The sequence below is a fragment of the Panthera onca genome, chromosome F1 (genome assembly GCF_046562875.1).
Source record: "Panthera onca isolate mPanOnc1 chromosome F1, mPanOnc1 haplotype 2, whole genome shotgun sequence".
Lineage (NCBI taxonomy): Eukaryota > Metazoa > Chordata > Mammalia > Carnivora > Felidae > Panthera > Panthera onca.
In genome coordinates, this window is record NC_138355.1 from 10,488,286 (window position 1) to 10,513,528 (window position 25,243).

The following is a 25,243-nucleotide window of genomic DNA, read 5'->3' on the forward strand; positions in this document are numbered from 1 at the left end:
CACTCCAGAAATCAGTCTCTTTAACAATAGAGTGAAAAGTCTTCCATATATTCTCTCTCACACACATACACACATGTGTGCGCACACACATACACACACACACACACACACACTCCTTGGAATACTTTCTGTTGCTCTGTATTTGTAAATACAGAGAATACAAATACAAATACTGAAATTCTTCAGTAAGATTTTATAATTTTTATTGTATTTATACCTTTTGATAATGTAAATGGATTTTTAAAATTCCAATTTCTAACTGATTATTGATATTGCAGGAAAAGTTACTTATTTTTATTTATCTTTTATCAAGAAACCTCATCATTTTTTTAATTCAAAAAGGTTTTTGCTATACTCTGTTGGGTTTTTCAGACATAACATTCAAACCATCAGCAAAAAGAATTTTATCTCTTCTGTTTTATTACAGGTTTTTTTTCATTTTTAATGTATTTTTTTGAATCATTACATAATAGTGAATGATTACTGTCTGTTTCTAATTATAATGGAAATAGCTTTATAATTTCACCAGTAAAATAAAACTAGTTTGGCATTCGGCAAATAGTTCATATTATATTGATGTACTTTTTTCCCCATCTATATATCCTTTTAATTTATTATTGATCAAGGTAATACAGGGAAATATAAAATAAAAAACAACAACAATGCATGCAATAAAGAAAGCCTCACCCTGAGCTATGTCAACCTACTTCCAATTCTTTCTTCCCAGAAGCTATCTTTACTACTTTTATCTGTATCGTCTAGTATTACTTTTTTTTAATGTAACCTATTCATATTTCTATTTCTTGATGTTTTGTTTCAAATATGACCTGTTTAATTACTGTTGTGGAATATGGAATACATTACCTGTCTCCTGTCACTCCTTCCCCTCTCTGCCGGCGCATCCCCAGCACAAGCAGGTGCTTCCTGTCTCCTGAGCCTCCCAGTAGAAGTCTGTCATCTTTTGTCATCATGGCTGTTGTTGCTGTTAAATCAATATTTACTGTTTATACTGAAATATTATTAACAACTGAGCTATATACAGTGATCACATTTCCTCTTGTGCAGCCATTTTTTTTTTCATTTTAGTTCATGGTTCTGTGTACCTCATATTAAATCATCTTAAAATGCTTTAACATATCACCTCACCACAGTCTGACACATCAGGACTCTGCCCATTTTATTTACTATTTCTTGGAGATACCCTTTGTGGATCCCTCCCTTGTCTTCTACATTTCCTTTCCTTTTTTTTTTTTTTTTTTTTTTTTTTTTTGCCTCATGATGGTGGAGGCCATTCTCCAGTCTTTGTTAGGTATACAAATTTATCTCCCTTCAAACTATTTCGTAGCCTTCATTGTTACTGTTAAAATCTCTGGTATAAATCATATTTACTAATCTTTGTATGTTATTTCTATAAATTCGCTTTCTCTGAAAGCTTTTAGGATCTTATTTATTTCCAATGTTCTGAACAATTTTTATGTGTGTTTGAGACTTTTTTATGGTTTTCCCAGAGACTGATAGACTTTCATCATTTAGAAATGTATGCCCTTTAAAAATAAATAAAATACAATAAGAAATTTTGCTTTGTAATCTATTTTGTAATTTCTTCCTGTCTGATTTTGGTTCTCTCTGGAACTCTCATAATTGGATTTTGAATATCTTAAGTAAATCCTCTAACTTCATACTTTTTTTGCTCACATTTATCATGGTTTTTTTTCTACTTTCAGAGACATCCCTTTTTCTCCCTTTGAGATTTTACGATATCAGTTCCCACGATATATCCTTCATGCATCAACTTTTCGATGATCATTTCAATTTCTTTAGATTCATTCTGTGTTGTCAATTACAGCATTTGAACTTCTAGATCACTATTTCAGTTTCCAGCTTTGCCAATCCTATATTACATTGCCTTCATGAAATTCGTATTTTGGATCTTTTGAAGAACACTTTTTTTGTTCTTAGATTATTCTTTTGAAATATCTTCTCAAATGTCCTTAAGAATTCCTGTTTCTTCCATTTGATTGCCCTCAGTGGTAGCCATATACTTTTTCTTCTTGACATGTCTCCTTTAAACTATCAATTTGTGTTAGATGAAGTGCTTATGTTCCACATAAGCAGGCTAGTACCCAGAAGCCTAACAGATTGGGCTCTGGAGTCTTCTGTCACTACGGAAACAGTAAGGTAAGGTAAACAGAATGATTTGTGCTTTGCCCAGATGAAGCAAACCTTCTCCAAAGCTCCCAGGTTCCCATACTCCCTAACATCACAATAGCACCAGACTCTGACAGGCCTCCTCCTTCCAGTGAACACTGGTACCGAAACAGAAGCCTCAGTAGTGGCCCTCATTCCCCGATTTCCATGTTGGTGTCTGTGTAAATAGTCATGTGACCTCAGCATGGAGGGGCAAGAGAGAGGAAGCCTTAAGCATTTGCTCTGGACATCAGCCTCTAGACCTTATCATGGTTTAGGATAACTGATGACCACTGTAGATCATGCCTTTGCTTTTCTGTTTTCAGTGTGGAATTTTTCTATTTTTTAATGCATAATTGAGAAACTATAATTTAAGCAAGCTTTATTTTTAAGCATTTTTTTTTTAATTTTAAGCCTAATGATTCCTTAAGTCAACCATTCCTATAAATAGCTTGCCTGTTGGACTGTAAGGTAATTCCTTAGAACTGAATTCCTTAGAAGCAGAATAGTCTAACTGTATGAAGAATATAAGGAGGGAAGACACAACATGTAGAAACTCCCCTGTGAGCTCCAGACCTGTGGCCTAAAAAGCAAAGCATCAAAGGCAACCCATGAAAAATTCCACAATGTGGTTTTGACAATATTTGAATAGAGATGTTAAAACTAAGCCTGAAACATGCATTGAAGACTCACTTTTTCTACAACTGGTTATCTTAAAATTTTTCTGAATATCACTCACTGAATGATTTGAAAGCAGAGATGTCATGACAGCTGATTTTTACCCTGTGGTGTTCCCTTTAGCCTTTAAGCCGAATGGATTTCAAAATGTTGCTGAGTTACCTGTGCTGGTTTTATTAAAGTCCCCCAAAATGGGCTAGCTCTGACCTTTTCATTGCTCACACAAATTAATATATTCAGAAGAAGTGCTTGATCAATAAGACAAATTTCTGCTGCAAAATTTGCTTTCAGGATGCATCTGAAAACCTTTCCAGAAATCTATAATTATTGATAACTAATGCATTTCCTTTTGATACACACTTGAGGCTCATTAATAATGTGTCTCACAGCTGGTGATAAACACATTTTTTATAATGCTATTAAGGATATATATACACGTATGATGAAATATTTAAGGACAAGACAGTGGTAAATACTAATAACTTCAGGATAGTTGTTGATTTGGAGGAAAGTGGCAGGGATGTCAGATCAAGTGTAAATACACAAACATTAATGCCAGATTTCTCACCCTTGGGACTCTTGATGTTTGCAGGTTTGCCCTGTGTGTTACAGGATGTTCAGCATCCCTGAACTCTACTCACTGGATGCTGATAGCCCTTCTCTTGCCAGTTGTGACAACCCAAAATGCCTCCAGATATTGCTACGTTTCTGAGCACAGGGGGACAGAATCACCTTTGATTGGAAAGTTCTGTCTTTTTTTCTTTTTAAGTTTATTTATTTATTTTGAGAAAGTATGCGGAAGGGGCAGAGAGAGGGAGAATCCTAAGCAGGCTTCTCACTGTCAGCCCAGAGCCCAATGTGGGGCTCGAAATCCTGAACAGTGAGATTATGACCTGAGCTGAAATCAAGAGTCAGACGCTTAACCCACTGAGTCACCCAGGTGCCCTGGAAGTACTGACTTTAATCAGAATGGTAAGGTTCTAGTTTTTAGTAAAGTGGAAAGTTCACAGGTGTCCATTTGTAGATGGTGCTTCATAGTTTACCCACAAGCTACATATATTCTCTTGAATGTATAAATATTGTAAGATTTACTAAAGCTGCTGATAATCTTGCAACAGTTGATTTTCTGGAAATAAACTTGGAGATAGATTCTGTGTGATCTTCATTCCAATGATTCATGGAGAATGTGGAACTTTATTTTTCACTTCTTAACCACGGTGCACTGGCATATTTTCTATTGTGTCATTATGATGAATATTTTGACAGGATGTTTATTTTAAGTAAAATTTTAATAATTTAATAATTTAAATAAAATTTTAAATGAAATAAAAATTTTAAATCTTCAAAATTTGAAACACTTAATCATGCAATTTGGGCAACTGGAACTTGCTCAAAATTGCATGGCTGTTAGGCCAGAACTGAATATTTTAGTCAAATATTAAAAATACACATTTCAAGGGTGCTGGACTTCTGGAATTATGTGTGCACAAAATAAAGTACAATCTTACAAGAATAATTAAGTACTGCATAACTTATAAGTACATAACTTGCAAGAGTAAGTTAGTAGAGAAACAGAACCCCTCTAGAACCAGTGTAAATAACAAGGAATTTATTCTAAGGATCTAGAAGAGCTCAAGGTAAGAAGTGATGCTGGGTTTGGCGGTGGGACTACCACGTTCTTTCCTCCCCCACAGTCTCACTTTCACTTCCTTCTGTTGGGGGGATGTTGTCTTTTCCATTCTTCTCCATATATATCTCTTGCTCTCTCCCTGAGGCTTGCCTTCTCCTCTTCTTCATTTATGTGAACTTGGACAGAGCAACTTCCATCTGTGCGTGACTCTCCAGCACAGCTTCTTTTAATTAACTTACTTTGTGACTCAATATTGAGAAAATCATACTGGCTCGGCATAGGTCAGGTGTTTACACTTGGTCTAATTATCTGTGGCCAGATAGAGACTAGATAGGCTCACATGGTGCCTTGACTGTCTTATTAGGCATCACACTGGTGCATCTGGCACTCTAAGAGGGCACTGGGGCGTCTAGGTGGCTTAGTCGGTTGGGTGTCTGACTTCGGCTCAGGCCATGATCTCACGATTCGTCAGTTCAAGCCCCACATTGGACTCACTGCTGTCAATGCAGAGCCCACTTTGGATCTTCTGTCTCCCCCCATTTTTGTCCCTCCCCCATTCATGAGCTCTCTCAAAAATAAAAAATAAAAATGAAAAAATATAAAGAGGGTACTGGCTGGGAAGAAATGATGCACATCTCAACTACATCTAACATCAACTAACAAAAATATCCTCTGAAGATTTTGTTTCCCTTCCATGAGAGAGACCAAAAGAGAGAAAGCCACTAGATACATAGGAGATACATCTAGATTATACAAATTTTTTAAGCATAGGTAACTCTCCTTATCTACACTAGAATTAAAAATTAAATTCTTCAACCATATGCCTTCTAAAGTTGCTCATTTTCCCCTTGAGTTCTCTTTCTTATGTGTAAGGATATGTGAACATCCCAAGGCTAAACCTCTCCATAAGCTCTAACATTCTGTTTTGAGAGCACTAGCTTTATATCACTCTAGAGACAACAACACATTCCTGGAGCTTTCTTTAGTAATTTTAGATTGGGATGGGTATTCTGAGATGACGAATTAACTACTCTTCAACAAATGTCTAATATTATTTGTGAACCTGTTTCTGATCAAAATAGGAGTATAAAGATTTTTGAGTTGATGATAAAGAAGCAGAACTACAAACGTAGACCTGTCCTCAAAATCACATCATAGGCACTGTTGGAATGGTGGCCCCCATGGGTCTGCATCACAAGAAGGTAGGGGTGGCCCTGAGGTCCACTCATATGCTGTCATCCACAGATACTTCACACATGAGGAACAATGAGCTTCTCTGAAATCTGACAATGAAGCAAACATCAGGGTCTCTGGAAATGAACAAGGCTGTAGGTGAAATAGTTATAAATTCCACAGAACGGGGTATGGAACAGATCTATGATAAGCAAACTGAATGCCGTCAAGTCTTCTCCAAGGAAGGCTTTGGAGAATCCACACATTTTTAAGTGTATGGATATGCAGTCAACTTGATTCTCCAAGGTAGTAACCTTCCAATTCATTGTGAGAGTATAGTTTTTCCTTTAAATAATTTTTAATTAATAAATAACTTTTTAGCCACTGTTTTCATTTTCTCTATTAATAAGTTTCTGTGGCATATTATCTTCATTGAAATTATCCACAAAATAAAATGGAGGATTATCTGCTTAATACCATAAGAATAACAATTTTGGTAAAACTGTTCAACAGAGCATCTCTGTTAAAACTCAAGGCAGTTGTAATTAGCAGTTTGGGATTTCCTGATTTTTCAATGTTTTTACTTTCCAAAAAGGATGTAACACACCACTTTATCTTGATCACTGTGGCCAATTAGGCCCTGAGCAGTGAGCACCATGGTAGCATGTTGTAGCTTTTTAAAGACTTAATTAGACTTCTTAGACACCGTGAAGGTATTTTATAAGCAACTATAAAAACAAGTTCATATTCTTGATTTATCACTTTGGGCATCTAGAAACACTGTTTGGAATTGCCAATAACTCCTATTAACCATTACTTAAACAAATGATCCAGCTGAGATAGGATCAGACTCCAGAGATTCAGACACCTCCCGCCCCCTCCACCTCGAAGCCACCAGCCAGCTGTCCCAGTGTGCAAGGTTGCTGTGATGAGCATCTCATTGACATCCTGGGGCCTCTGCACAGTGGGTCATGGGCTGAAAGAATAGTTTTCCATTTAAAAAAGAAATCTAGGAAAGCAAAAATTGGTTAATCAAACTTAACTCATTACATTTTCAAGGCTGTTGAAAGAACTATTTACTTGAATCAAGCCAGCTTTTAAAGATATTTTGTAATCCTAAAGTCTAATGTTTTTATTTAATTTTTTTTAATTTTTACTTTTTTAATATAATTTATTGTCAAATTGGCTAACATACAGTGTGTAAAGTGTGCTCTTGCTTTTGGGGGTAGATTCCCATGGTAATTGCTTACATACACCACCCAGTGCTCATCCCAACAAGTGTCCTCCTCAATACCCATCACCCATTTCCCCCTCTCCCCCATTCCCCCATAAACCCTCAGTTTGTTCTCTGCATTTAAGAGTCTCTTGTGGTTTGCTTCCCTCCCTCTCTGTTTGTAACTATTTTTTTTTCCCTTCCCTTTCCCCATGGTCTCCTGTTAAGTGTCTCAAGATCCACATATGAGTGAAAACATATGATAACTGTCCTTCTCTGACTGACTTATTTTTATTCAGCATAATACCTTCCAGTTCCACCCACATTGCTGTTGATTTCATTCTTTCTCATTGCCAAGTAGTATTCCATTTTACATATAAACCACATCTTCTTTATGCATTCATCAGTTGATGGACATTTAGGCTCTTTCCATAATATGACTATTGTTGAAAGCACTGCTATAAACATTGGGGTATATGTGCCCCTATGAATCACCACTCCTGTATCCCTTGGGTAAATTCCTACTAGTGCTATTGCTGGATCATAGGGTAGCTCTATTTTTAATTTTTGAGGTACCTCCACCCTGTTTTCCAGAGTGGCTGCACCAGTTTGCATTCCCACCAACAGTGCAACAGGGTTCCCATTTCTCCACATCCTCGCCAACATCTGTAGTTTCCTGATTTGTTCATTTCAGCCACTTTGACCAGTGTAAGGTGGTATTTCAGTGTGGCTTTGTTTGTATTTCCCTGATGATGAGTGACATTGAGCATTGTTTCAATGTGTCTGTTGGCCATCTGGACGTCTTCTTTGGAAAAGTGTCTATTCATGTCTTCTGTCCATTTCTTCACTGGATTATTTTGTTTTGGGTGTTGAGTTTGGCAACTTCTTTGGATACCCTTTATCCAATATGTTTATCCAATATGTTATTTGCAAGTATCTTCTCCCATTCTGTTGGTTGCCTTTTAGTTTTGTTGTTTCCTTTGCAGTGCAGAAGCTTTGTATCTTGATGAGGTCCCAATAGTTCATTTTTGCTTTTAATTCCCTTGACTTTGGAGATGTGTTGAGTAAGAAATTGCTGTGGCTGAGGTGAGAGAGGTTTTTTCCTGCTTTCTTCTCTAGGGTTTTGATGGTTTCCTGTCTCACATTCAGGTTTTCATCCATGTTGAGTTTATCTTGGTGAATGGTGTAAGAAAGTGGTCTGGTTTCATTCTTCTGCATGTTGCTGTCCAGTTCTCCCAGCACCATTTGTTAAAGAGACTGTCTTTTTTCCATTGGATATTCTTTCCTGCTTTGTCAAAGATGAGTTGGCCATACTTTTGTGGGTCCAATTGTGGAGTCTCTATTCTATTCCATCGGTCTATGTGTCTGTTTTTGTGCCAATACCATGCTGTCTTGATGATTACAGCTTTGTAGTAGAGGCTAAAGTCTGGGATTATGATGCCTCCCGCTTTGTTTTTCTTCTTCAATATTACTTTGACTATTCGGGGCCTTTGTGGTTCCATACAGATTTTAGAATTGTTTGTTCTTTAAAGTATAATATTTTTAAATATTAAGTATTACAAATTTTGTGTTTTATAAAATATAAAAATATGAACATTTTTAAACTTTAAACATTAAAATTTAAATACACAAAAATGTATGGACCATCTTTGCCAATTCAAATTCTAGCATAACACTAGAAAATGAACTTGAATTTAGCTTCTGTACATAATACTGCACTAAGTGATGCGTTAACGACTTTTGTGATTAAATATGTTTTATAGTCAGAAAACATTGGATTTTGAATTTTTTAACGTTATTTGTTATTGAGAGACAGAACGTGAGCAGGGGAGGGACAGAGAGAGAGGGAGACACAGAATCCAAAGCAGCTCCAGGCTCTGAGCTGTCAGCACAGAGTCCGACGCGGGGCTCGAACTCACAAACCGCAAGATCATGACCTGAGTCAAAGTCAGTCACTTAACTGACTGAGCCACTCAGGCGCCCCCAGAAAACATTGGATTTTAACCATACCTTTCTAATACATATAAAAAGACAGTAGGATGAGGCTAATCTCTGTAACCAGTCAACAAAGATATTTTCTAAGTGCCTGTAAAATAAATTATTTTAAGCTAAATATTGAATAATATGCCTGTAATAAACAGGGACATGTTGGATATGACTATTTACCTGTCAGGTATAAAATAAGATAAAAGCTTAGGTCTTCTTCAGAGATAGATGGAGGATGGATAGATAGAAAAACATAATTCTTTTTATAACGTTTTAATGTTTTGTTTTGTTTTTGAGAGAGAGAGCGATCAGGGGAGGGGCAGAGAGAGAGGGAGACACAGAATCTGAAGCAGGCTCCAGGCTCTGAGCTGTCAGTACAGAGCCTGACGCAGGGCTCAAACTCATGAACCGCAAGATCATGACTTAAGCCGAAGTCTTAACCAACTGATCCACCCAGGTGCCCCAAACAGACATATCATTATTAGTGGGAAAGTGACATTCCACAAACTATATGCAGGCAAATATTTTTTCAGCTGATTTAGGACACCGCGTGCAGTTGTTTGTTGTATTCTGAAATGGGGAAACTCTAACATCCCCTGCGGGGCTGCTGTAGCCCAGCTGTGTTGGTGCTGGGTGCATGTAGTGTTGAGTGGATGGATGTTACTATTACTACTTGTTGCTTGACGTCTGTACGTGGTACCAGGGCTTTTGCACATGTGGCCATGGCCCCCAGCATAACTGTGAAGCCATTCATGCCCTTGGCCTTCACTTGGAGTTCCCTGATACAGCGATGGGGACTCTCCTCCTGATCTTTCGGATACTCGGTGCCCCCTTGCTATGTGAACAATCCCAATTGTTTTAAATATCACACTTTATTTGTGGGCCTGGACTTGACTCAGCCACTTTAGGTCGTGTGTTGCTACTGTCACGTAACATAGTATCTGGTATATATCAGGTTTCTGATATTTATCTGTGTATATATCAGATATATATGTGGTATATATCTGGTGTACCTGGTATATATCAGTAAAGGTTTGCTGACGGAAAGTTTCTGTTCCTTTATAGAATAATTATAGGCCTCAATAAGGAACTGTGGAGGCTCTGGCTGGAGCATCGCAAAAGCCCCATGGTCCTGAAATCACAGTCCTTGGGCTAAAGTACCAAGTAAATTAATAAAGTCCTTTGAGGGCAGTGGCTGTGCACTGTGGCGTCGAGAGGTCAAAAGGGATGGTCCCAGTGGCCCCCTCCCATACACCCAGAGTTCCCTCAAATGGACCAGTGGGCTGGGGCTCCAGCAGACCTGAGTGAGAACAGATAGGGATCTAATAAAAAGTAAACAATGCAGTGCAAAGTAGCAATTGGCTGCGGGTCAAATTTCAGGCACGGTGTTCCAGGCCAGGAGGTGAGAGCCAGCCGGGGTCACAGAGGGTTACAGTTGTTTCTGGTCAGAATAAGAAGGCAGGTGAAGGCCTGCCTGGAGACACCTGTTGAAGATAAAACCTGAGGCAAACACCAAGACCACCTTCATTCTCTTCCTTCCAGAGATGAGAAGATGCTTCCCTCAGTGCTGCTCAATCTAGTGCTGTTGAAGGGCATGGCCGGGGAAAGTGGCCTGGATCTCTGTTGTCAAATGACTTGTGTCCCCCCAAAAAAGACATGTTGAAGACCTAATGCTCAGCCCCTTAGAATGTGACTTTATTTGGAAAGAGGCGTTTTGGGGATATAATTAGTTAAGATGAGATCACACTTGTGTGAAGTGGGCCCTTAATTCAACAGGACTCGTGTCCTTATGAGCACCGGAGAAAATGAGACACAAACAGGGGGAGACCCCATGTGACAACAGAGGTGGGCCCTCGGTGGAACATCAGACATTGCCCAGAAGGTGGGAAGAGACAAGGAGGGACTCTCCCCTGCAGGCTCCCCTGCCAGCACCTTGATTCTGGACTTGCCATCTCCAGAACTGAGACACAGTAGACTTCTGTTGTTTTAACCCATTCACTGTGTTACGGCAGCCGTAGGAAAGGGACACTTCCCCAAAGACACATGCTGCTCTTCATCCACCTGGGAGCACTGGCAGCTGTGTCTTTGGGGGACACTGGGGCACCACACCATCTGTGCAGATGTGGGTCTCTCCAGAATTACTGTGGCAACCGCCCACGTTGGACATTGAGAGCCCACTCTACCCAACTGTTCATCCTCTGGGGCCTGTAACCATTCCTTAGATGAGACTATTCCAGGGTGGCTGGAGGCCAAGGAAATCTGCCTTCACGCTAGCCTCCCCCCGGTCCTGCTCCAGCCCCATAGCCCCTCTCGACATCCTGCCTCAGGGCCCAGGTTCTCACTTTACCTTTTCCCAAAAGTTACAGGTGAAGCTCATATATAAACCACTCCTCCTTTCTGATATCCTGGAATATATCCGTATGCCTACAGTGTTACATCTTCCTCTGCTCATGAAGACACTGACCAGTAGGCCACCAAGAATTCATCCTCTTCATTAATATTGAATGTCTGAAAACAAAATAGCTACTTCATGGAACACACGCATATGGGTCTGTTTTTTTAAAGAAGTGGAAATTTAGAAGAATTTATTTAAGTTTAATTGCATTCAGGCTTCCAGTTAGGGAATGAAGAAGTCACAGGAATAAAAGGCACAGTGTAGGGAATACAGTCAGTGGTGTTTTAATAGTGTTGCATGGTGACGGCTGGTAGCTACACTTGTGGGCCTCACAGTGTAATGTAGAGACTTGTCGAATCACTGTGTTGTATACCTGAAACTCATGTTTCAACTCTACTGAAATAAAAATCAATAAATAGACTCAATGGCATTCAGTGGATTATATGTTTGTTTTGAGAAGTTGTAAATGCATAGTCCTGAGGCAGCAATATGGAGCAGCATGACAATTATGACACGTCGTGCTTAGGACAGTTACTGAAGGGATGCCTAGGTGGCTCAGCCGGTTGAGCGTCCAACTCTTTGTCTCATCTCAGGTCATAATCTCATGGTTTGTGAGTTCGAGACCCACATGGGGCTCCGAGCTGACAGTGTGGAGCCTGCTTGGGATTCCCTCTCTCCCTCTCTCTCTCTGCCCCTCCCCTACTTGTTCTCTCTGTCTCTCTGTCTCTCTCTCTCTCTCTCTCTCTCTCTCTCTCATAAATAAATAAATAAATAAACTTGAAAAAAATTAAAGAGTTACTGAAATTTAAGGGCACCCGGGTGGTTCATTCGTTGAGCGTCCAACTTCGGCTCAGGTCATGATCTCACATTTTGTGAGTTCAAGCCCCACATCGGGCTCTCTGCTGTCAGTGCGGAGCCTGGATGCTGCTTCAGATACTCTGTCCCCCTCCCTCTCTGCCTCTCCCCCACTCTCTCTGTGTGTCTCTCTCAAAAATAAATAAGACGTTTTTAAAAAACTAAATTTAGATCTTAAAATGTGTTTTTGGGTTTTAACAGTAGTTTGAGTGACCTAGTTTACCATTCACGGTTGCGTTTTTGTAAGGCTTACATAATCGTTGCTTAAATTAACCATCAGATTAAGAAAGGCCAGTAGGAGGCCAAATCCAGATTAAGTCATGAAGAGGGATAATGAAGAAGCAAAAGCAATTGAGGGGTCAAGGGTGAAAATAATGAATAGAAAGGATAAGAGAGACAATGTTTTGCGAAGGAGAGCTGTAATACGAAACAGGGCGACCCTTTTATTGATTGCAAATCTGTATGAAAATTTCTCTAAAAGAAAAAAAGTTTGGTGCACGTATCTCACCATCCGGGTGGTAAGTGATGGAGCTGGGATTTGAATCACATCCGACTGGAGAAGCCACAGTTCTTGTCTCTTGTGGATACTAGAGCCTCCTGTGACCAGGTGCAGGTGTAATTCTTATGATTTTCCTTTTGGATTCTTTTGAGAACAAAGTAACTCCTGGAGGGTCTTCTGTGCACCACGCTAATGTAAATATTTGGCCTCCCCGAATGCCATTTGTGATCAGTGCAAACCATGAGTATTGCTGCTGGTAGATGTCTGATTGCACCTTCAAGGCCTTGACTCTGAGGCTGACCAGGATGTCCTTGATCTCCCCAGGAGCCGAGGTGACCTACATGAACATGACCGCCTACAACAAGGGCCGGCTGCAGTCTTCCTTCTGGATCGTGGACAAGCAACATGTTTACATCGGCAGTGCCGGCTTAGACTGGCAGTCACTGGGACAGGTAATCCTTGCACATCACATGAACTCTGAGTTCCCTCGGCATCAGAGGTGCCAGCTTCATAAAGCGCTTGGTCACCCATAGTGTGTCTGTGGGAAATAAAACCTACAGCATTTTTTTATTTTTAACTGTGTAGTTTTAACAGGCTTGCCTCTGTTTAATGTAAAATGAGACACCTTCCTTGACAGCATCATCCACCCCAAATGCTACCGTTGTGTCTGTGCTTTTGTAATTCAGATGCTACCTCCAGATTCTGGAGAGCAGGATGGCATGTAATTTATGGTATCCGGGCCTAAATGTTCAGCATGGGGTCACAGAATCTGTGAGACAGAGGAAAACATAACTTGAGCGGAGGGTAGTATGTTTGAGAACAGTAATCCTTTGTGTTATTCCTTTAATAAATATATTAACATGAGGATGTCATCTTCCTCTTTGTGAATAATTGGCTTCAAATGTCTTGAAGGTTCACTTGATAAATCTGTAATGTTCAGGTATTTATTTGTGCCAGCGCGATCCACAGAGGATTGCAAATCACCTTCTTCCCACCAGTCAACTGATGGCGGGAAGTTCTGCATCCTGGGGTGCATAGGAAGACTGGCTGGTCAACCATGCATGCTAAGTGGCCCATACGTGCTTTTAGCTGAGTTCTTTTAATATTCAGATCACTGGAATTACCAGGTGAATTGTACTGCATTTCTTATGGGAAAGAATGTAGGGATGTACAGATAGACACAAGGCCGTAACTTGTAAAGAAAGACATCACCACATAGGATAAATCTGAGAGAAGGTAACTTGATATTTGTACTGGTGGATTCAGGGATTTAATCACCCCCCCCCCCCCCCCCCACTGATTTCCACTGTTGTCCTCTTGTCCTTAAAATGCCACACCTTCCTTTCTTTTGGTTCAGGCAGGTAACAGTGGCAGCTGTAAAAGAAATATACAGCAGGCAAACTAAATACTAGTTTGTGGAAGTCCACTTACTTCCCTCTCCAGGGAATAGACAGTATAGAGCCAAAGTGCAATCTATCTAAGGTTGTTTTGTCTAGTTTTATATTTAAAGGATAGTCAGTAATCCAGTCTTGAGGGTCAAACCACTGTTGTTTCTTTCTTTTTTTTAATTTTTTAATTTTTTATTTCTTTTTTGAGAGAGACACACAGAGTCTGAGCAGGGGAGGGGCAGAGAGAGAGGGAGACACAGAATCCAAAGCAGGCTCTAGGCTCTGAGATCTCAGCACAGAGCCTGACGCAGAGCTCGAACTCACGAACCGTGAGATTATGATCTAAGCCAATGTTGGACACTTAACCAACTGAACCACCCAGGCACCCCAAACCACTGTTGTTTCTAATAATACAGTCTCCCCACAGCAAGAAGGGAACACTGGAAGAAAATTTTCTGATCAGTTTTAGGATGCAGACACTATCCAAGATTGACAAAACATGGTTTATTTTATATTTGCTCAGGAAATTTGAAGGCGCTATCTACTGATATAAAAATGATTCTGAGCAAAATAATAGTATCCATGAACAATCATGACAATAATAACTGCTTATATTGCATGCCAGGTGCTGTTCTAAACCATTTAAATGAATTATTTACTTTAAACCTCACAGTGATCCTATGATGGAAACACTATTATTGTCTCCATTTTAAAGATAAGTAGACCTGAGCTCTGAATTGAATTTCAGTACTAAATCTTTTAAGCCAATTCCTTTCAGTATTAATTCTGTTAATGAAAAATATAAATTTTGATTTAACATATCTGTGTGATAGCCCTTCAAACACAGATATAAAAAATATGGGTTATAGCAACTTTGGCTTACCTCAGAAACCAGAAGTAAGTCAAAAGCAATATTAAAGCCTCATGAATTCAGAGGAGTTAGATAAAAATAGTCTAATTTATAGAAATATCTGAATTCATCTTTTGTTAATCAGTAAGCATCTTTTGCCCAGAAATTTTCAGCTTGGTCTCCTATAATAGGTAAAATCGGCTCTATCACAATACTGATTACATGTAAATTCTGCTTCTAGGTGGTTTTTAACTTGAGAATCATTTTGCTTTTTTTTTTAAATGCACTTCCCCACCACCAAATTGTATTTCTTTTGTCATTAAGCAATGTTAGTTGAAAAGGTTTAAAGTTCCGTGAATTCCTTTTGACTGGGGTTTGAATTATTAAGGTTTAATGACATTTTTCTCCAAATGTTTGAGCAAGTTATCTTCGTTTCCTTTTACTTCTTTCATTAGGCAAATGGACATGAATAGTCAAGAGTTGGTTTCCCTGCTTGAGGCTTACTCCTTGGTCTCTGATTTTTGCTGTGTGTTTTGTAGGAAAGTAGGCTGACCTTTTAATGTTCATCCCTTGCTGTGTACTCATTTGGAAATGGATCCTCACTGTGAAATGGCAAGTCTTCCCCACAAAACATGGTAAATGCAGATGAAGGATGGGTGGCACGTTATTTCCTATTAGTCAAATGAAGACTTGAAACCATCTTGGGATCTCTGCTTGCTTACACGTTGTGAAGTGATAGTTTCCCTTCATGTATGGAGAAGACCAGACTTGCCCATGAGTCAGAGGACAACATGGGACAATACCAGGACCCAGCTCTGTTTCACAACTAGTCAAGCACCTTTGCTAAGGAGCAATCAACTCTTTGCCATTCACTTAAATGTCCTTCTCAGTAGGAACTGGAGAATTGCAACCTCTCTATTATGCTGTTGTGTGAGCTGGGCCTCCAGATCTGTCCCTCCGACCCTGTCCTGTCGCATAGCTGGTTTGTTCTCAGCTCATAAGCCAGGTAATGAAAGGGAGAATAAACAGAGTGGACTCCTGAGATTTCTCTCCTTCAAAGAGACCAGCTCAGATATACCAGCAGAGTTTACTTTTAAAAACCTAAATGGATATCATGGTGCATCTTAAGTATGGAGTAAGTGAAATAACAGGTTAAAAAATAAACTTATTTTTTGATCCATCATAAATTCACAGAAAGGAGGACTATGAAAAGGTGCTCAGCACTCTGTTAAATAACAAAAATTCAACTGAGTAAATTCAGGGATCAAATTGGCTTTATTCAACCGTTCACGAATTAGTAAACAGGAGCTCTGCGGGCTGTAGAAAGGGAAAAGTTTTTAAAGGAAGAAAGGGAGGGGGGAAGGTAATTATTAGCAAAGAATGAATTATTTCAAGCAAAGTCACCTCGCTAAGGGTAACAGGAGAGATCTCTCTGGTGGATTATTTCACTAGTGCGGACCAGGTAATTCCATATTAGCTGGTTAAATGTTACATTCCAGAGTGGTTGAAACTGCAGTTAAATTAGATATTAAATCTTGGTTTGCAGATATGGGATTTAACATAAGTCACTCCATTTTGGGTTTCCTTTTTAACAATTCCAAACATCTCCATGAAGAGAGGGCACATGAAGTGTCATATTCACCAGCTGTCCATGGAAACAGTCCTTGGAGAGCACCCCTGAGTAGGCTGGAGAAAAGGCTGGAATGAAATGTATACATTGATGGCAAATGTTTAAGCCATCAGTGTTTTCAGGGCACATGCTTTTGCAGAAATCTGCATTGTTATGCTGGTTGTAAATTTAATAACAGGTTAAACTCCACCGAGGCCAGGGAATTGGGAGGAGGTGAGTGGAAGAAATCTTTGTTAATTTTTACGAAAGGCTAGTATGTATGTGCTAGGCACTGTGCTAATAGCTTCAGACCTGATTCTTCAGTTCTCATAGCAACTTAAGGGTGGCTATTATGGCCATCTTCCAAATGAAGATAATATTGGAAAATAAAAACAGAACAGATGCTATTCTGTGACTCTTCTCTCCTGTAAAATAGTAAAACACTTTCTAACCTGTGTAGGAATCAGGCATTTGGAGATGGCTCTCCTATTCTTTAGATTTATGGTCAAGTCGGTAGAGTCCATCTGGGACTGAGGTGGAAATCAATGCAAACTTGTCATTTTCTGCTAAACCAAACTCTTAAAAACTAAAATAAATCTCATTCCTCCTTTAACAGTCTTTCTCATTTTCCTCTCAGAAGAGACTATACTCTTGGATGAGGTTGGAGACGAGATGTAGCTGGGGAGGGGACAGGGTTTAAAACTCTTCTTCAAGAACAGTTAGCATCCCATCAGCTTCCCTGCATCTATGTCACCTGCTAAGAGGGTTCTCTTTCAACACCCACCTCCTTTCCTCTGCCTCTCTGCGCTTCCACAAAAGTGCTGTTTCCTACCTTGTCCCCCCCTCCCCATAGCACTCAGTATTTGGGATCCCATTATTACGCTTAATCATCTACCTTAAGTTAGGTTTCCTTTCAACTGTGCTTGGCTGCGTGGGATTTTTCTTGGTCTGCCTCAGTGTGGCATAAAACACTGCTCAGCAGGACCCGTACGTGAGAGCAGATTTTCCTTTGAACAAAGTTGTGTGTGAGGCTAACAATTACATGAAGAATTAGAATGCATTTTCCAAGCGTCAAATTCAACCTCTTTCATCAGCTTTATATTTTGTGAAGTTTTCTAGTGCAATCAGATTATTGTTACTAATTATTACCTTCAATGTATGGCAAGTAGGAGAAATAATAATACTAAAAATCAAAGCTTCATTGTATTGAGGGCTTTCTCTGTACTAAGCCTTCTTTCAGGATTGAAAAAGTACGAATTTACTTAATTCTCACGATCACCCTGTATTGTAAATAATACCATCATGGCTTTATTTTAGAAAGGCAGAAAGTGAGGCGCAATTAAGTGACTTACCCAAGGTCACCTTCCAGGAGGTAGTAAGGCTAGAATTCCTATCCAGGCAGTCTTTCTCCAAACTCCTCACTCTTCTTTCACTGCTAATAATTTTAAACTTTTTTTTAAGTTTACTTATTTATTTTTGAGACAGAGAGAACACAAGCTGGTGAGGAGCAGGGAGAGGGGGAGACACAGAACCCAAAGCAGGCTCCAGGCTCTGAGCTGTCAGCACAGAGCCCGACGTGGGGCTTGAATCATGAACCGTGAGATTGTGACTTGAGCCAAAGTCAGACGCTTAACCCACTGTGCCATTAAAGCACCCCTCACTGCTAATAATTTTAAAAAATAAACTGCATGGAGCACCTGGGTGGCTCAGTTGGTTGAGCGTCCTACTTCAGCTCAGGTCATGATCTCAGTTGGTGAGTTGAAGCGCCACATCAGGGTCAATGTTGTCAGCGTGGAGCCTGCTTCAGATCCTCTATTTCCCTCTCTCTCTGCTCCTCCCCCACTTGTGTTCTCTCTGTCTCTCTCAAAAATAAATAAACCTTTTTTTTTTAATTTTAAGAAATAAAAAATAAATTATATTTATGAAAACTCATTCTCTTCCATGATCTTGCTGTTTCCTAAGCTATAGATTTCATCTCACTAGCTCTTTTAAGAAAAGGTAACAATACTGTTCATCAAGAAACCCTTTACTCATTCACTTCTTTCTGATTGCACACCCACGATGATATGATGGCCACAGGTTGGCACCTGCTGTTGCTTGGTACTGAGTTCTGCAGACTCTCTTAGCCTCTGGGTTGAATTTCAAAGACTAGGGAGTCAATATGTGTGCTTCTGTATTCCTCTCCCCCATGGTTCAGGGTGCTCCCCCGGAATCCACGGCCACCAGGGAATCCTGTGGGAGGAAAGGGATAGCGCCACAGGCTTTTCCACAAAGGGGTCTGGGTTTGTGAGTCTTGGGAGTGCTTAAAAACACCATGGAGGAAACAAAAAATACAACACTAACAAAACAAACAAAAGATTAACGGGTGTGTGAAGTAGAAAGAAAAGGGCACAGCAATCTTTAAATCAAGGGGCTCTGGAAGGTGTGATGCTTAAGTACAAGAAGCAGGAAGGAAAACATGAAAATCACATTTTTAGAAATAGTTACATTTATAATTTTTGAACATACCCTCTTGAATGAATAGTAGACGGGAGTTCAAAGCAGATTTCCATAGGTTCATTGGTCACGAGAATCTGGCAACTCTGAAAAGGGGAGATTTTTATTTTTATTTTTTTTCTTTTTTTTTTTTAATATATGAAATTTATTGTCAAATTGGTTTCCATACAACACCCAGTGCTCATCCCAAAAGGTGCCCTCCTCAATACCCATCACCCACCCTCCCCTCCCTCCCACCCCCCATCAACCCTCAGTTTGTTCTCAGTTTTTAACAGTCTCTTATGCTTTGGCTCTAAAAGGGGAGATTTTTAAATAATGTTTTATTTTTTATTGTTCTTAAAGTTTATTTTTATTTATTTTGAGAGAGATAGAAAGTGAGCTGGGGAGGGGCAGAGAGAGAGGGAGACAGAATCCCAAGCAGGCTCCGCATTGTCAGAGCAGAGCCGGATGTGGGGCTCAAACTCATGAACCGTGAGTTCAGGACCTGAGGTGAAGTCATGAGTTGGTTGCTTAACCAACTGAGCCACCCAGCTTCTCCTAAATAATATTTTAAAATGCATTTTGAGCAAACAGGAATAGGCCTGTTTAAACTCTGTTAACATGTATTTTAACCTTAATCCACCTTTGTTCTGAAAAGACCTAAAAAGGAGTACATTGAAACAGGCCGGTTCTCACGGGGCACAGGAGCCCGGTGACCTTGCTGGTGAGGAGACCATCAGTGACCTGCACCTGGGTGGTGGCACAGCAGTTCAGCCCACCCACACACATCCCGTGGCTCCGGTGGGAGACGGGACCCGACAGCCCAGGCTCTGCCTGGAATCTAGAATCACTAAGGCTGTTTATCTTGGAACTGGAAATTAGCTCAGAGAATAATCAGTCTAGTGTTTCCCAAGGTGTGTCTTAGGAAATGCCGTTTACTGAGAAGGGGACTCTACTCCCTGAGAGTGAGAAGCTATGGGTTTCATTTAAATAGGTTTCTTTTACTGTGGGACTCCTCAGAGCCATTAATATGCTAATGTGCTCTTCGAATCTCTAAGAGGGTAGGAGAGGATGAACCTTCATTAAACCCTTTTGGCCATGAACTGCTTTCCACAGTTAATTTTGTAGATCACATATTCCTTGAAGCCTCTGTGTTTCCACAAATGCTGCTCTAAACCAGTATAATAAGTTTAAAAAATAAATTGCATGAGATGCAATTTACAGATGAGAACACTGAGGTGAAGGGCTGGAGGGTTGGGGTGGGTAGATGTTAGTCACTTACCCGCGACCCCTTCATCCTTTGTGTCAGGATTTAGGACTTAAGGACTCTCAGGCCTTTTCACTACACGTGCTACCTTATGAAAAATATGTGATTCCAAATCTGGTAATTGTAGGGTTCTGTATCCTTAGCAACAGAACAACTGAACAATGAGAAGACCAGGGATTACAGTGGTAGAGGTAATCAACGTGGCTATTGCACATTTACTCTATTCAGGAAACTGCCCTAATCACGGCAGAGAGTTTGGAAAAAAATGACAGAAACCTGCAAAAACTTTAGAATCCAGTTTGAAAGACAAAATATTTGAGCATTCTTCAAGGGAGCATGACTACCCAGGATATTTGCCAAGGGGGCCAAAGAGCATAATTTGTGGGACCCAGTATGAGATGAAAATGTGGGACCTCTTGCTAAAAAAATTATCAAGAACTTCAAGATGGTGACAGTAGAGCTGTTACCCCAAGCTCAGGGTCAAGGTCAGGGTCCTCTGTGTTCCACAGCCCGAGGCCATGAACCCTGGTGCTCGATGAGTAGGATTGTCAATGAGTACTTTGGGGACTTGGGAAGAGGAATATCCCCGCAGACTAAACAGTAAAGGCCACAGTGAGATGTTGGATGTTGAGCTGACCCTTAAGGGATTTGTGAGCTGAGGAAAGAAAGGGATTCTGGGCAAATACACAGCACTGGGAACGAGTGTGGTGTTAGAAGACCTGTGAGCAATTTCTTGCCAGCCCAGAATGTTCTAGTTGCAGAGCCCTTGTACCCAAGGCTAGGAAAGACACAGATAAAATCAGGAAGGCCTGAGATTGCCCTGCACAGGGTGTGTGTGTGAATTGAGTCCTGCAGGCTACAGGGGCCACTGAGGATCGTGATTGAGGCCAGGACCTGGCAGGACTGGAACAGACCTTGACAAAGGGCATGGGTGGAGGGGTGACAAGAGTGGGGAGACAGGGAGCCTATGACCAAAATTAAAGAGAGAAGTGACAGGATTGGGTAATGATGGTGGGAAGGCAGATTGTGTCAACTTGATGCCCAGTTGTTTCTTCAAACAGTCTAGATGTTGCTGTGAAGGTTGTTTTGAGGTGTGATTAACATTTAAATCAGTAGACTTGAGTAAAGTGGATTATTCTTCATACTAAGGGTGGGCCTCACCGAACCAGTTGCAGCTCTCAAGAGCAAAGACTGAAGTTTCCAGAAGAAATTTGGTCCCAAGACTGCAACATAGACACCCTGCCTGAGTCCCTACCCTGCTAGCTTGCCTTGTGGATTTCAGACTTGTGAGCTCCTACAATCGCAAGCCAAGCCAATTCCTTAAAATTCTATGTATCTCTATCTCTCTATCTCTATCTCTCTCTCTATCTCTGTCTCTGTCTCTATCAATCTCTATCTCTATCTCTATCTATCTCTATCTATCTCTATCTCTATCTCTCTATCTCTATCTACCTATCTATGTACATATAGATATAAGATCTCCTGTTAGTTATATGTATATCTCCTGACAGTTCTCTTTCTCTGGAGCGCTCTGACTGGTACACACAGGGACTATGGGAGCTTCACTCTGACTGGTACACACAGGGACTATGGGAGCTACAAGGAAATGGAATGGACAGACCTGGCAAAAAGCTGCATCATAATGACTGATGGGCCATAAGGAATGAGCCAGAAGGAACAGTGGGCTTATTTCCAGCCCCTGGAAGTGGGCCCACTAGAGAAGGACCAAACTGTCAACAGAAATGGGGAATGTCAGGAGAAAGGGGCAGTTTTCATGTCCACTGGACATTTGGACAAACAGAAAAGGGACTGGCTGGTATCTGTTGCTTTTTGCCTAATATCTTGAGCACCTGAAAAATGATGGTTCTTTACTGCCCCCAAACTACTGGTTTCATCTGTAGCTGCTAGTTCCTGACAGTGACCGTTTGGTGAGATATTGAGCAGAGTCCCACTCCCTCTGCTCACCAGGCCGGGTCACTCTTGGCAAGCCTCCATCAGGTTGAGGTTGTGCCTGACATTAGCAATGAGAAAGAGAACTAAGGTTTAACACACCTTTGGTTCTGGCACCTGTCCCCTTTTCTTTCAGTTAAAAGGACAGAGGGAAGAGGCAGAGTTTGAACACCCAGGGGGTGAACCAGTGGGCAAGAGGAGGCCTCTGTCCCGTGGCGCATCTTGCCAACCCTAGTCAGTGCTGGCACTGCGCCTACCTTTTCCCCAGAATTTATGAGTTTCTACAGACATGCTTAGCTCCTAGTGGAACACTGGTAATGCGGGTAACCAGATGTCAGAAGCAAAATAAAAACGAACCAAAGCAAAAGGAAACTCAACCAGAAAAGCAACAGAATAATTAATATTCCTTGGGCAACACGCAGTAAAGGCAAACAAAGGATTAATTCCCGAGGTGTTGATTTAGAAGATTATCTGGGCTGCTCAGAAAGGTCAGGTTTGGGTACATATGCATTCTGAAGTAAATGGGGCGGGATGGGAGGTAGGCAGGTTCCTTACAGAGGAAACAGATTAGTAGGCCACACCTTCATTAACAAAGTCACACTTATTTTCTACAATATTTACAGGAACAATTTGGCAGATGGTATTGTTCAAAAGAGGCGTAAGTAGGAAATCTCTTTCCTAGTCTCCCTTGGGAGGCATTCTTACAAAGCCAGTTTATTGTCTCTTATAAAAATAGTCTCAATTTGTGCAATTAGGTGAAGAAATAAGAGCATCACTTTACCCTCTCCTGTCTGCCTTTGCTAAGATGGGGCTTAGTAAGTCCTTCCAAGTGGAAATTCTTTACTTCCAAAAATTTTCCTCACATGTCTCTCCAGCTCCTACTCCCTGAATAAATATGTTCTGAATGGCATGATAATCTGAGATCTCTATCATGGCTCCTTATGTGATGTGTCTCAGGTCTTTATCCTGGCCACTTTTTATCTATATATAATCCCATTTGGCTAAAGTCCCTCTTAGAATATGATGGCAGGGTGCCTGGGTGGCTCAGTTGGTTAAGCATCTGACTCTTGATTTCAGCTGGGGTCGTGATCTCACAGTTGTGAGATGAAGCCCGCATCAGGCTCTGCACTGACAGCACAGAGCCTGCTTGGGATTCTCTCCCTCCCTCTCTGCCCTTCCTCCACTCACCCTCTCAAAATAAATAAACATTTATAAAAAAATAAATAAAATAGGATGGCCAGATCGCTTCTCGGCCTTTTGGCTAAGATCAAGTGTAAAATAGGATGGCCAGAATTCAGTATAGTACTTCAAAAGTATCCCCGGGGGCGCCTGGGTGGCTCAGTCGGTTAGGCGGCCGACTTCGGCTCAGGTCATGATGTCGCAGTCCGTGAGTTCGAGCCCTGCATCAGGCTCTGTGCTGACAGCTCAGAGCCTGGAGCCTGTTTCAGATTCTGTGTCTCCCTCTCTCTGACCCTCCCCTGTTCATGCTCTGTCTCTCCCTATCTCAAAAATAAATAAAACGTTAAAAAAAAATAAAAAAAAAAAAAAAAAAAGTAGCCTCCCCGTGTGGACTTTGGCTTATAGCTGTAGGAGCACTTTTCTTCTGCAAGGAGGCTAAATCTAGACTCACTCTTTGTAGGCCTTGTTATTTTTTGTTGGTTGTTATAAGTTCCTTGCTCAGCACTATAGCGTAGGGGTTGGAATCAGATAAGATTGACATCAAATTTCCTTTCTACCTTTTACAATTACATGATGCTGATCAGGTTTTTTTTATTGTTTTTTGTTTTTTCCCCTGAGCTTTGATTTCTGTATCTCTACAATTAAAGTAATACTACCAACCTCATACAGTTGCTAGGAATGGAATGAGATATTCTAACACACCCAACACTGAACCTGCAGCAGGTTACTGCTCAATACATGGCAGCCTTGGAGCTGATGACAAAGAAACCTTTTTCCTTCCTTGATAAGTTACCTAGGTCAAGGTCAAGAGAAAGCCAGAGGCGCTAGTGTTTATTTATGATCTTTGGCAAAGATTTCATAAATCTCCAAAGCATGTGGCCTCCTTAACAGCACAGGGACGTGGGCAATGACACCCCAGGGGCATGGATGAGGGGCTTTTTATTCTATATCCTGTGCTGCCCAACGTTATCACCAGCAGTAAAATGCATACAAGGTAACTGGCCAGATTTACACTTAACAAATCTGGGAGACAGAACTAAAACCTTGGTTTTCAGACACAGACTTAAAGAGATTTTAGCTAGCTAATCAGATCAGTGCTCATAATGAGAGGAAATTGAACAGGGGTGTGAAGATAAATGAAGGCCACCCAAGTGAAAATAAGCAGAAGCTGTTTATTGAGAGTGTGCTACAGCTGGGGAGTCAGCCACTACCACAGGGCTTCGGCAGGGACTTAAAGGCAGGCAGAGGGGAGGCTTTGTGGCAGGAAGAGGAAAGGCTTCAGGTGCATGCCGCTGGAGGGAGTGATAGGCAGGGCGGACTAGAAGGGGGTTTATCGTGCGATTGATTGGTTAGGGAGACATATGTGGCTTCCTCCGGTTTGATCCTAATTTGAGAGCAGGAAAAATGAGGACGATTGGAGAATTTTTAATCAAGTCCTGGTCATCTTGGAGCCAATTGCTACAGGAGTTATTGTTTGGTTTTCTGGGCTGGTTACTGCAGGTTGTGAGAGATCTGTTTTTTATATATATGGTTTGACCAATGTCCGTTTGTATGTTCAGTCTCTGAGGGCTAAACAAAGCCCTCCTGTTAATTCCCCCTTTTCACCATCTGCCTCCCCACAGATGGTTTTTAGAATCCCAGATAGGTGTCGGGGAACCTGTTCCAAGGACTGGAAGAGGGTCCCCTGACTGTGGGTTAATGCATGAAATCCCAGCACCTCTTCAGTGCCTGGCACATACTAGATGCTTAAAATTGTTTTATCCAGTGAATGCATGAATTACCAAACGAGAGCGTGTTCAGTAACCACGTGAGGCTTAAAGCCACTTCGCAGGAGAATTAGGAATCGAAGATGGAATTCCAGAAGAAAGGGCTTACGTCTGTGTGAGCAAGAAGCTTCTAACACTGGAGC

General features: G+C 40.9%; 1 protein-coding gene and 1 long non-coding RNA gene across 5 annotated transcripts in view; one reads left to right on the top strand and one right to left on the bottom strand.

Annotated features, from left to right (window-relative positions):
* PLD5 (phospholipase D family member 5) overlaps positions 1 to 25,243 on the top strand; it is a 408,569-nt gene that overhangs the window by 286,743 nt on the left and 96,583 nt on the right. For all 4 annotated transcript variants that reach the window (XM_081791857.1, XM_060643364.3, XM_060643363.3 and 1 more), the window contains exon 5: positions 12,941 to 13,068. In XM_081791857.1, coding sequence (XP_081647983.1) covers positions 12,941 to 13,068 — 128 coding nt within the window. The remainder of the gene's footprint in view (positions 1 to 12,940; positions 13,069 to 25,243) is intronic.
* Positions 18,474 to 20,303, bottom strand: LOC132685954 (uncharacterized). The gene is made up of 3 exons (XR_009613366.2): positions 20,221 to 20,303; positions 18,972 to 19,045; positions 18,474 to 18,695 (listed from the first exon to the last, which is right to left on the bottom strand). It is a non-coding gene; the product is annotated as an uncharacterized LOC132685954 (long non-coding RNA).